General features: G+C 39.0%; 1 protein-coding gene across 1 annotated transcript; it reads right to left on the bottom strand.

Moving 5' to 3' along the window:
- Nucleotides 1–595: 595 nt before the first annotated feature.
- On the bottom strand, nucleotides 596–13,963 carry foxa1 (forkhead box A1). The gene is made up of 2 exons (XM_030126188.1): nucleotides 12,282–13,963; nucleotides 596–2,810 (listed from the first exon to the last, which is right to left on the bottom strand). The coding sequence occupies exons 1-2, from the start codon at nucleotides 12,552–12,554 to the stop codon at nucleotides 1,650–1,652; spliced, it is 1,434 nt and encodes a 477-aa protein (XP_029982048.1). The 5' UTR covers nucleotides 12,555–13,963; the 3' UTR covers nucleotides 596–1,649.

Raw genomic sequence — 13,963 nt, 5'->3', positions numbered from 1 at the left:
TATTTCACCTGGTGATGATGATGAAGATATTGAAGACGATGATGATGAGGATGATGACAATGAAGATGATGAGGATGATGATGATGATGATGAGGGTTTAAATGAGGAAGAAAGAGGAAAAGCACTTGAACATATATTGAAACATGACATGGATCCACAAACTTGAAAACCAGCTCCTACTGGTGTTTACAAGACTGAACAGTGTCATGTGGGTTAGGGTTAACTCTAACCCAGATGATGCTAGGTTTAGGGTTAACCCTAACACTCACCCTAGCCTCATCTGGGTTAGCGTTAACCCTAACCCTAACCCTAACCCAGATGACACTAGGGTGTTGTCTGGTCCATGTCACGACTTTCCGATGTCTCAGGACATATGTCAGCTTCTACGTGGTTTTTACACTTTCAGACATGACGCAACCAGGACCCAAGAGTTAAAAAAAGACTGATGGTGGACAAAGAACAGACCCACCCAGTGTCCAGGTCATAGTGAGGTCATGTTCGACAAACAAACATATGGGAAAGGATGGAGTTGTACAGGTGAACATCCTGCTGACAGCTGACCAATCACCATTAAGGAGGACAAACATCAGCCTGAACTCTGGACTCTGAAGCCAAGGTTTTTTCTAAAATGGACTCTTCAGGGTGAAGATGTTTACAGATGGTTTGAAGTTTGAATGTTGGAGTTAGCATAGGATTGGACTTTGGCTATTGTCATGTTGATGAGATTCTTTTGAGAATGAAGGAGGAAAAGCTTTTCACAAATGCTTGTGTTGTTCTGGATGAGGTCTTAGCACTTCAAGGTTGGACTGAGTGATCGGATCGTCTTCAACTGGAGATGTTTATATTTGTTATCTGATCGTCCTGTCAGGAATTAAGAAGATCAGTACTGTCCTAATTTTCCTACTCCACTAATGTTCACTTTAACAACCAGTGTAAATGTTTTTTTTTTAGGTTTTGTATGATTAACTCTAACCCTAACCCTGGTGTGGTTCATCCACTTTACCCTGAGGGAGTTTGTTCAACAGGCTCTTTTAAACCAGTTTTCAACCTGACTCCTGTAGAACCTCAGGTCCAGGTCTGGGACACAATGACTGGACACACAACTTTACTTCAGCACTCATCAGTTTTGTCAGCGTTGCAGAATTTGTTGTCAATAGTTTATGTATAAATTCAGACAATCATCAGCTAATGGTCCTGTTTCCGTCTTATTCAGGACCAGCTCTGTCAGATTAGAGGGTTTAAAGTTTCTTCTAAATGAATATATCTGCCCTAGAATTTAATCAAATAACAAAAACTCTTCAGACCACAGCTCCAGTCCTTCAGGAACCAAATCCTCTTAGAGTTTCGTTGTGATTCTCCTACATTTTGCATGAGGTCCGAATTAGATTCACATCATGGATCCTGATAGTGAAGATTGTGGTGATGTTTTGGCCCTAGTTTCAGGGGTCTATGCTTAACTATATGTGACTCTGTGTAAAAGGACCATCGGACCTGGCTGCAGTTTCACATGTTAGTTTGTGTCCTGGTTTTGGTCACAGTGCAGATCCAGTTCAGTTCACTCTGAACCGATGCTGCTGTAGAGACAGGACCAGCAGCAGAGTCCAGCAGGAAGTCCAGGGTGCATGCAGAATCTCTTAGTCCAACAGGTACTACGAGGTGTTGAGGAGCGGTCTGGGGTACATGCCCTGGTAATACGAGGCCTCCAGAGGCTCCATGGTCCGCCCACCCAGGCCAGCCCCTCCGTTACCATATGATGAGTACTGCAAAGCCTCGTAGGCCTTCAGGTCCAGTTTATGCTGCTGCTCGGAGGACGACATGAGGTTGTTGATGGAGAATGGGTGGTTGAAGGCATAGTGCGGGTCTCCTTTGATGTGCAGCTGGGAATCATGGGACATTGAGTGGGTGGGTAACGATAGGGTTGACAACAGTTGGGAGCCGGACACCTTCAGGTCTGCTGGCCCACCACCTCCACGTAGGTCCAGGCCGGGAGGCGAGGCCGCTTGACTGGATGAGGGCAGGGAGGTGGAGTCCATAAGTCCTGGTGGTTTGATACTGCTCGATTCCCCTGATGGAGAAGCCCCTCCTCCGCCACTCTGTTCCTTCCTACTGTCTGACTTTGTAGTCATCTTCTTCTCACACTTGAACCTCTTCTGGCGGCGCAGGTAGCAGCCGTTCTCAAACATGTTTCCAGAATCTGGGTGCAGGGTCCAATATGAGCCCTTTCCCGGTTTGTCCGGCGAGCGTGAGACCTTGACAAAGCAGTCATTGAAGGACAGTGAGTGTCGGATGGAGTTCTGCCACCTCTGCTGGTTCTGCCGATAGTACGGGAACAAGTCCATGATCCACTGGTAAATCTCGCTCAGTGTCAGCATCTTACTGGGTGCCTGCTGGATTGCCATGGTGATGAGCGATATGTAGGAGTACGGTGGCTTGGCATGTGGATAGCTCCGTCTGAATGCCTTGTTGTCACGGCCTCGGTTCAGAGCGCCACCACCATAGGCCATCCCAGGACTCATGGTAGGACTCACACCGCCGTACGGGTTGAGGCCCATTGAGGCCTGCTGGGTTGGCACTGAACCCATACTGGATGGGCTCAGGGCCCCTCCCATCGTCGCCACGCCCCCGCCAAGGCCTGACATGGCTGCTTGCGTGGACCCACCCATCCCTGACATGGGGGCGGGGCTTAAGCCAGTGCCACTGTATGACATGTTGAAGGAGCCTGACGTGGTCCCGCTGGTGGACATGTACCCCGACATGGAACCCATCCCGAGACCAGAACCCATCCCACTTCCTGCCATTGGGGAGTAGACCTGCAGCAAGACCAGGAACAGTTAGACCAGGACCAGGTGGACCAGGAAAACAAAAACACAACAAACATCGTGGTTTTTCCACATGATTCTGATGCTGGACATAGCTGAAGAGTGAAATAACTCGGTTGAGTAAAGACATTTCTGGAAAAACTAAATTCCAACGACATGTTGTACATTTTGTTTTACTTCTGAGACCAGAGAAGATACAATGGAGCTGGTTTTACAGACACATCAAGTTTGTGAAAATGTCAAAATAGAATGAACACTGTCACAGTTGTGGACCAAACCCTAAACCTAACTCTAACCCCAACCCTAACCTAACCCTAACCCAATTTGGACAGTGCTGGACCAAACCCTAACTCTAACCCTAACCCTAACCCAGGACCAGTTTGGACAGTGCTGGACCAAACCCTAACCCTAACCCTAACCCTAAGCCTAACCCTAAGCCTAACCCTAAAGACCAGTTTGGTTTCTTGAATCTACAGTGCTTTTCTGGGCTTTATTTCAGTCTCAGACTGGATTGTGTTTCCACATCTCAGATGTTAAGATTGTACATCATCAGATTTATTCATTAACGTCAATGCTGTAGTTTGAGTCAAAATAATGGAATTTGTTGGGACTTTTCCATTTTCATAAATATTTAATGATACGACTATTCATTGTCAATAAATGTGCCAAGTGTGAACATGCATACTGAATCCGTCCTGCTGTTGAACTTGTTGCCACCAGAGGGTGCTGTCTATATTTAGTTTGAATGAACCGTCAGCCTCAGGTGATTCACCTGTGCAGGTAACGTTACCAGACAGGATGAAAAAAATCAACATTATAACAGTTACAAATATAAGACTCATTATTTTGACTCATTATTTTGATTTGTTCTGACTCGCTGTTTTGACTTGTTTTGAAAAAAAAAAAAAACGTCCTTCTAGTCTGACTAACCCTAACCCTAGGGTTAGAGTTAGTCAGACTAAGGTAACTCTAACCCTAACCCTAACTGTCCTTTTCATGAATCCTATAGTTAGGACAGCTCAGGCTGCTCTTAGTTCTGCTGCTGTAGGGTTAGACTGTTGGGAGACTCATCAGGATACTCTGAGCTCCTCTCTGCTCCTCCTCTTCTCTGATTTTCTCTCTCCTATTCTTTCTATTTACGCCCCAACAAACACATATCGCTGACTTGACTTCTTCCCTGGAATCTCTGTGCTGTATCTCCTCATAGGTTTTCCCTGGATCATCACAGGTTTTCCCTGGATCATCTCTGGACCTGCTGCTGTGGGTTAGGGTCTTCTCTCCTCCTTATCCATATAGTTGTCATAGTGTTTATCATATAGTTCCATTGATGTTCTAGTTCAGTTATGTGTGCATCAATTGAATCCATGTGTCTCCCCCCACCCCCCTTGCTCCCCCTCTCCCCCAGTCTTTCTCTCTCTCTTTAACTCTTTATCTGGTCCTGTCACTCATCCATCCTCCACAGTCTGAGCCTACTCCAGGTTTAATCCTGTTAAAGGTAGTTTTTCATTCCTCTGTCTCCACTCACTAGTGTTTACTCCTGTTGGCTCTGTTTACTCTTGTTGGTTCTGTTTACTCTTGTTGGTTCTGTTGGTTCTGTTTAGTCCTGTTGGATTCTGTTGGTTTCTGTAAATTGGTTTGACAGCCTGGTTTCAACCGGCTCTACATGTAAAGGGTCATGAGAACCTTTGTTATGATTTGGCACTGTATAAATAAAATTTGATAGATTGACTCATTGTTTTAACTTTTTTTTTTTTTTTAACTCATTGTTCTGACTCGTTTTGACTCCTATTGACTCATTCGTTTGACTCATTGTTTTGACTCCTTTTGACTCATTGTTTTAACTTATTTTAACTCATTGTTTTGATTCATTTTGACTTACTGTTCTGACTCATTGTTTAGATTCATTTTGACTCATTTTGACACATTATTTTGACTCATTGTTTTGACTCCTTTTGACTCATTGTTTTAACTTATTTTAACTCATTGTTTTGATTCATTTTGACTTACTGTTCTGACTCATTGTTTAGATTCATTTTGACTCATTTTGACACATTATTTTGACTCATTGTTTTGACTCCTTTTGACTCATTGTTTTAACTCATTGTTTTGACTCCTTTTGACTCATTGTGTTGACTCATTTTAACTCATTGTTTTGACTCACTGTTTTGACTCATTTCGACTCATTGTTTTGACTCCTTTTAACTCATTGTTTTGACTGCTTTTGAATCATTGTGTTGATTCATTTTAACTCACTGTTTGACTCATTGTTTTCAGTTATTGTTTTGACTCCTTTTGACTCATTGTTTTGACTTGTTTTGACTAGTGTTTTGACTCATTGTTTTGACTCATTTTGACTCGTTTGGACTCTTTTTGAGTCATTGTTTGGATTCATTTTGACTCATTGTGCCCAGATGTGACTTCATTCCAAACACTGGGTTGTGACCTGCAGATAACAGTATCTGGTCTCCTGTTTCTTGATTCTAAATGGAATAAGGACGTGTGGATGAATCCAAAGACAATAGAAAATATTTCTCAAATAGTCCCTAAACAAGTTGTAAGAAGAAAAACAAAATGTCTGAAATCGTCTTAATTTTCTGGTCAAAATGTTTTCACCTGAAACAGCAGGTCTTGAAAACTGTGGATGTTCATTTGAACATAATTCGGTGTTGTTAGGGTTATATACAATTAAGTTTTTCTCTTGTTTTGATTAATAATGTGTAATATACGTTAGGGTTACGGTTATATATAATAAGGTTTTTTCCTTGTTTTTATTCATAATGTGTAACATACGTTAGGGGTTAAGGTTATATATAATAAAGTTTTTCTCTTCTTTTTATTAATAATGTGTAACATACGTTAGGGGTTAGGGTTATAAATAATAAAGTTTTTCTCTTGTTTTTATTAATAATGTGTAACATACATTAGGGTTATATATAATGAAGATTTCTCCTGTTTTTAGTAATAATGTGTAACATACGTTAAGGGTTAGGGTTATATATAACAAAGTTTTTCTCTTGTTTTTAGTAATAGTGTGTAACATACACTACAGGTCAAAAGTTTTAGAACACCCCAAATTTTCCAGTTTTGTATTGAAATTCAGAAATTCAAGCAGTTCAAGTCCAATGAACAGCTTGAAATGGTACAAAGGTGAGCGGTGGACTGCCAAAGGTTAAAAAAAAAAAAAAAAAAAGGTAAGGTTAAACAAAACTGAAAAATAATGTACATTTCAGAATTATACAAAAAGGCGAACAAGAAATGGGTTAACAATTTGAAGCAGTTCTGCAGCAATGGAGGTTATCAAGCCTCCAAAGTTGGTGCTACCAATCCCTCCAGGTGTCCCAAGGTTTCTGAATTCCTTCCAACCCCCTCTGTCTGCATAAAAGTAGTGTTGGAACACACTCTGGTACCATACCGTTGGGAGCATTATTTGAACAGTATTGTGCTGCAGAAAGTAGTGTGTTACTATAAAAATGGAAAAGTGGAAAAGGCAATTAACGATAGAAGAGAGACAGACCATCATAACACTTAAAAATGTAGGTCTGTCCTACAGAGAAATTGCCAAGAAAGTCAAGGTGTCAGTAAGTCCAGATTCCTTCACCATCCAAAGGCACTCAGAAACTGGGGTAAAGGCTGACAGGAAGAGGTCTGGAAGACCCAAAGACACAACAGAATCAGAAGACAAGTTTCTGAGAGTCAACAGCTTGTGTGATAGGTGACTCACAGGACAACAGCTTCAAGCACAGTTCAACAGTGGTCGTAGTAAGCAAGTCTGAGTTTACACTGTGAAGAGAAGACTTCCAGTTGCAGGTTTGATGGGTTGAGTTGCAGCAAGAAAGCCATTGGTGAGACTTCAGAATAAGAAAAAGAGGCTTGCCTGGGCCATGAAACACCGCCAGTGGACTACTGAAGACTGGAAGGTGTTATGGACTGATCAAACCTGCAATTGGAAGTCTTCTCTTCACAGTGTAAACTCAGACTTGCTTACTACGACCACTATTGACCTGTGCTTGAAGCTGTTGTCCTGTGAGTCGCCTATCACACAAGCTGTTGACTCTCAGAAACTTGTCTTCTGATTCTGTTGTGTCTTTGGGTCTGCCAGACCTCTTCCTGTCAGCCTTTACCCCAGTTTCTGAGTGCCTTTGGATGGTGAAGGAAACTGGACTTACTGACACCTTGACTTTCTTGGCAATTTCTCTGTAGGACAGACCTACATTTTTAAGTGTTATGATGGTCTGTCTCTCTTCTATCGTTAATTGCCTTTTCCACTTTTGTCTTTTTCCACTACTTTCTGCAGTACAATACTGTTCAAATAATGCTCACAATGGTATGGTACCAAAGTGTGTTCCAACACTACTTTTATGCAGACAGAGGGGGTTGGAAGGAATTCAGAAACCTTGGGACACCTGGACGAATTGGTAGCACCAACTTTCGAGGCTTGATCAACCTCCATTGCTGCAGAACTGCTTCAAATTGTTAACCCATTTCTTGTTCGCCTTTTTTGTATAATTCTGAAATGTACATTATTTTTCAGTTTTGTTTAACCTTACCTTTTTTTTTTTTTTTTTTTTTTACCTCTGGCAGTTCACCGCTTACCTTTGTACCATATCAAGCTGTTCATTGGACTTGAACTGCTTGAATTTCAATACAAAACTGGAAAAACTGGGGTGTTCTAAAACTTTTGACCCGTAGTGTACATTAAGGTTATATATAATAAAGTTTTTCTCTTGTTTTTATTAATAATGTATAACATACGTTAGGGTTAGGGTTATATATAATACAGTTTTTCTCTTGTTTTTATTACCTCCGCCAAGGAGGTTATGTTTTTGCCGGCGTTGGTTTGTCTGTCTGTCTGTCCGTGTGCAAGATAACTCAAAAAGTTATGGATGGATTTGGATGAAAATTTCAGGAAATGTTGATACTGACACAAGGATAAAATGATTAAATTTTGGTGGTGATCGGGGGGGGGGGGGGGGGTCGGGGGGGCTGATCTGCCTTTGGCGGAGATCCGCGCTTTTCTAGTTAATAATGTGTAACATACATTAGGGGTAGGGTTATATATAATACAGTTTTTCTCTTGTTTTTATTAATAATGTGTAAGATACATTAGGGTTATATATAATAAAGTTTTTCTCTTGTTTTTATTCATAATGTGTAACATACATTAGGGTTAGGGTTATGTATAATAAAGTTTTTCTCTTGTTTTTATTCATAATGTGTAACATACGTTAGGGTTATATGTAATAAAGTTTTTGTCTTGTTTTTATTCATGCCAGGTGCCAGATCCCCCCGGCCTGTTTGATGGCCACGTTTGGCCCATGTATCTGAAACACAAAAACATCACACATACATTAGGGTTAGGGTTACATATAATTAAGTTTTTCTCTCGTTTTTATTCATAATGTGTAACATACATTAGGGTTAGGGTTATACAAAATAAAATTTTTCTCTTGTTTTTATTAATAATGTGTACCATATATTAGGGTTAGGGTTATATATAATAAAGTTTTTCTCTCTTTTTTATTCATAATGTGTAACATATGTTAGGGTTAGGGTTATATATAATTCAGTTTTTCTCTCGTTTTTATTCATTATGTGTAACATACATTAGGGTTAGGGTTATACATAATAAAATTTTTCTCTTGTTTTTATTAATAATGTGTACCATACGTTAGGGTTAGGGTTATAGATAATAAAGTTTTTCTCTCTTTTTTATTCATAATGTGTAACATATGTTAGGGGTAGGGTTATATATAATTAAGTTTTTCTCTTGTTTTTATTCATAATGTGTAACATACATTAGGGGTAGGGTTAGGGTTATATATAATAAAATTTTTCTCTTGTTTTTATTAATAATGTGTAACATACACTAGGGTTAAGGTTATATATAATAAAATTTTTCTCTTGTTTTTATTAATAATGTGTAACATACATTAGGGGTAGGGTTATATATAATAAAGTTTTTCTCTTGTTTTTATTAATAATGTGTAACATACATTAGGGTTATATATAATAAAGTTTTTCTTCTGTTTTTATTCATAATGTCTAACATATGTTAGAGTTAGATATAATAAAGTTTTTCTCTTGTTGTTATTCATAATGTGTAACATATGTTAGGGTTATCTATAATAAAGTTTTTCTTTAGTTTTTATTCATAATGTGTAACATACGTTAGGGGTAGGGTTAGGGTTAAATATAATAAAATTTTTCTCTTGTTTTTATTAATAATGTGTAACATACATTAGGGTTAGGGTTATATATAATAAAGCTTTTCTCTTGTTTTTATTCATAATGTGTAACATACGTTAGGGGTAGGGTTAGGGTTATATATAATAAAATTTTTCTCTTGTTTTTATTAATAATGTGTAACATACATTAGGGTTAGGGTTATATATCATAAAGCTTTTCTCTTGTTTTTATTCATAATGTGTAACATACGTTAGGGGTAAGGGTTATGTATAATACAGTTTTTCTCTTGTTTTTATTCATAATGTGTACAATAAGTTGTCACTGTTTTTACAGAATTTATCTGGTTTGTTTCCCGTTTCACTTGTTGAATGTGTTGAGGACAAACGCTGAAATTTCTGTGTATTATTATTAATTATTTATATATATAAACCCTAACACTGGACTCTGTGATGACTTTTTTTTTTTTTTTGTGGAAACGCTGCAATTCCGTCTCTAAAATCTCCCTCATATTTACTAAATATAAATAAATTTTTGACTGTCTGATGATTTTCAATTCATTCTGTAAAATATAAAACCTGTAATAGAACAAATGAAAAATAAACATTGAAGTAAATGACATTTAATCCACTGACAGAGTGAAATGCGGCTGGTTTGAGTCATTTCTAAACATCAGAATAAAATGCTGAACTGTTTCTATTTGTAAAATGAAAACTCACCCCATTCAGTTCACATGTAAACCGGTTCAGCGTGTTAAATTAATGTGACATTTTACTCATAAATTCATAAATTCACCTTCATGTAAAAGTGGTTTCAGTATCTTTGTTAATTTACAGAAGAAATAAATGTTGAAAATGATGATCAGATGTGTATTATGAAACAGTAAATATTAAAACAACTGATAATTTTTGATCCTTCTTGATTATCAATAACCAGTCCTTTCATTTTATTATGTTATTTCTTTTTGATTCAGTTTAAAATTATTGGCATATTATTATTATTATTATTATTATTATTATTATTATTATTATTATTATTATTAATACAGATGACTATAAAAACCCAGAATTAGATGTGAAGAGCACCTGATAAAAGCATCACTAGTAATATAATATAATATATAATCTATATAATCAAATATAATCTATATAGTCAGATACAATCTATATAATATAATCTATATCCTTTAATATAATCTAATCCATATAATCTATATAAAAACTGAGCTGGACACAGTTCAGCAGGTGGATTCGCGGTGAACGCTCCGGAAGCTCAACTCTATTTTCAGTTATGCATCTAACCCACTTCACCATCTGGAGGTGTTCAGGGAGAGGACCCTCAGCCACAGACTGACCCCCTCCCCCCTTTGGTCCACGACTGACCCCCCTTGGTCCAGGACTGAACGCTGCAGGAGGTCCTTCTTACCAGCTGCCATTAGACTTTTTAATACATTATTGTATACTGTGTGTTCTTACAGGTGTCTTTTACATATATATATATATGTGTGTGTGTGTGTGTGTGTGTGTGTGTGTGTGTGTATATATATATATATATATATATGTATATATATATATATATATATATATATATATATATATATATATATATATATATATATATATATACACACACACACACACACACACACACACACACACACACACATACAGGGTGGGGAAGCAAAATTTACAATATTTTGAGGCAGGGATTGAAAGACAGTGTATGACCAATTAGTTTATTGAAAGTCATGAGAATTTATTTGCCACAAGAAAACTGACATAATAGAAAATGTTTTTATTCTATGTGTCCTCCTTCTTTCTCAATAACTGCCTTCACACGCTTCCTGAAACTTACGTAAGTGTTCGTCAAATATTCGGGTGACAACTTCTCCCATTCTTCTTTAATAGTATCTTCCAGACTTTCTCGTAATAGTTTTGCTCATAGTCATTCTCTTCTTTCCATTATAAACAGTCTTTATGGACACTCCAACTATTTTTGAAATCTCCTTTGGTGTGACGAGTGCATTCAGCAAATCACACACTCTTTGACGTTTGCTTTCCTGATTACTCATATGGGCAAAAGTTTCTGAAAAGGTATGGATAATAGTGTTAGGTATGATTATGACATCAATATATGTTTGGTTTCAAAACAATTGACGTTGTGCCTGCTGAGAAAAAACAACTAAATGTTCATTGTAAATTTTGCTTCCCCACCCTGTGTGTGTGTGTATATATATATATATATATATATATATATATATATATATATATAACCTTACTTTTGATGTACATATTATGTATTTCATATATCTCATCTGGCTTGTGTCTCTAATGTTGGTTGTCTGTTGGGATGGCTCAGTGTTTTTTTTTTTTTTTTTTTTTAACCTTTTTTAACCAAATAATTTCCTGCAAAGGATCAATAAAGTATCTATCTATCTATCTATCTATCTATCTATCTATCTATCTATCTATCTATCTATCTATCTATCTATCTATCTATCTATCTATCTATCTATCTATCTATCTATCATATAATATAATATAATATCGAATCAATCTAATATAAGGAAGGCGCTGGAAATGGTTTGATTGTAAACCAGACTAACTGAATGTATTTCTAATATATTTATAAATGTTATCATTTGACTTTTTTGACGGTTTTAAACCATGAATTAAATTCGCTTCTCCTCTTTATTTTTCGTTCAGTCACTGAGTTTTATTGACGCTTTACTGGAATAAAGAATCCGTTCTTAATAAATGATCCAATTAAACCCGTTTACTCTTATAATTACATGTATTTCCATTTTCTCGTTGACATGTGGCATTTTTCATACATATTCTATTTTAATCATAAATACTTATCTTATTTTCTTTAATTATTCTTGAATCGACGCATTTTCTGTATTTTTTTTTTTTGTCTTTTAAAAAAAAATCTTTTTCTTGATGTTTGCCCTGTTTTTAATTGAACTCGATTTGATCATCAAACATATAGAACATATTTTTTAACTGTCCGGTTTAATGCTGATCAGTTCGATCACACACAGACGGATTGATCGGATTGATAAGTGATTAATGATTAAAAATAATGGAATTAAATAAAGTACAAACAGACTCTGTTTCATCCAATCCAACTCTACTCTACGGGTTAGATTGACCCGAACCCGAACGGCCTAATGACCTGGACCTGGACCACGGAGACACTGAGACCCGACGGATCCGCTTCGTGGCCCGGGTCCGGGTGATCCGGGTGATCGCCTGATCCGGGTGATCCGGGACCCACCTCCTCGCTGTAGTATCCGCTCCAGTCCGGAGCCTCGTGCCCTTCCATCTTCACCGCGCCCAGCATGACGGGAGCCCGCGACCGGAACACGGACCCTGTCGATCCCGAGTCCGGGTCCTGCGCAGTCCGTCCCGGTCTGTGTCCCTGTCCAGGTGGAACCGTTCCGAGCCGGGCCAGGAGCAGCGGAGAGAGGCCGAGCCGGAGAGCAGAAGAGGTGTTAGTGAGGAGGAGAGGAAGGAGGTGGCGCTGACCTGCGGACTCATGCGGTCTCATGTGGACTCATGTGGTCCTCCTCCTCCTCCTCCTCCTCCTCCAGCAGGTCCAGCCCTCCGCGCGCTCATCTCCTCCCTCCGCCTCCATTCAGCGCGTGGAACAGTAGTCAAAGTTGGCTTTTAGCCTGGGAGCGGGTTTGTGTCATTCCGGTCCAGTTTAGTCCAGTCCAGTTCAAATGAGTCCAGTTTAGTCCAGTTCCACCCAGTCCAGTCCAGTTCAAATGAGTCCAGTTTAGTCCAGTTCCACCCAGTTCAGTCCAGTCCAGTTCAAATGAGTCCAATTCAGTTCAGTCCAATCCAGTTTTACCTACTTTAATTTAGTCCAGTTCGGCCCAGGTTAGTCCAATCCAGTTCATTCCAGTCCAGTTTAGTCCAGTTCCACCCAGTTCAGCCCAGTTCAAATGAGTCCAGTTTAGTCCAGTCCAGTCCAGTTTAGTCCAGTCCAGTTCTGCCTACTTTAATTTAGTCCAGTTCGGCCCAGGTTAGTCCACTCCAGTTCATTCCAGTCCAGTTTAGTCCAGTTCAAATGACTCCAGTTTAGTCCAGTCCAGTCTAGTTAAAATGAGTCCAGTTTAGTCCAGTCCAGCTCTGCCTAATTTAATTTAGTCCAGTTTGACCCAGTTCAGTCCGATCCAGTTCATTCCAGACCAGTTTAACCCAGTTCCACCCAGTTCAGTCCAGTCCAATTCAGATGAGTCCAGTTTAGTCCAGTCCAGTCCAGCTCAAATGAGTCCAGTTTAGTCCGGTTCCACCCAGTTCAGCCCAGTCCAGTTCAAATGAGTCCAGTGTAGTCCAGTCCAATCCAGTTCTGCCTACTTTAATTTAGTCCAGTTTGGCCCAGGTTTGTCCAATCCAGTTCATTCCGGTCCAGTATAGTCCAGTTCGACCCAGTCCAGTCCAGTCCAGTTCTGCCCACTTTGATTTAGTCCAGTTCGGCCCAGGTTAGTCCAATCCAGTTCATTACAGTCAAGTTTAGTCCAGTTTGGCCCAATTCAGCACAGTCCATATCAGCCCAGTTCAGTCAAATCCAGTCCATTTTTGCCTACTTTAATTTAGTCCAATTCGGCCCAGGTTAATCCAATCCAGTTCATTCCAGTCCAGTTTAGTCCAGTTTGACCCAGTTCAGTCCAGTCCAGTTCTGCCTACTTTAATTTAGTGTACTTTGGCCCAGGTTAGTCCAATCCAGTTCATTCTAGTCCAATTTAGCCCAGTTCGACCCAGTTGAGTCCACTCTAGTTCTGCCTACTTTAATTTAGTCCACTTCGGCCCAGGTTAGTCCAATCCAGTTCATTCCAGTCCAGTTTAGTCCAGTTCCACCCAGTTCAGTCCAGTCCAGTTCTGCCTACTTTAATTTAGTCCACTTCGGCCCAGGTTATGATTATTTATGAACTAGTGCGTTGACCAGTGGGG

This window comes from Sphaeramia orbicularis, chromosome 22 (assembly GCF_902148855.1).
Source record: "Sphaeramia orbicularis chromosome 22, fSphaOr1.1, whole genome shotgun sequence".
NCBI classification, from domain to species: Eukaryota; Metazoa; Chordata; class Actinopteri; order Kurtiformes; family Apogonidae; genus Sphaeramia; species Sphaeramia orbicularis.
The sequence above is the reverse complement of the archived record's forward strand: the minus strand, read 5'-3'. Positions and strand labels throughout refer to the sequence as shown.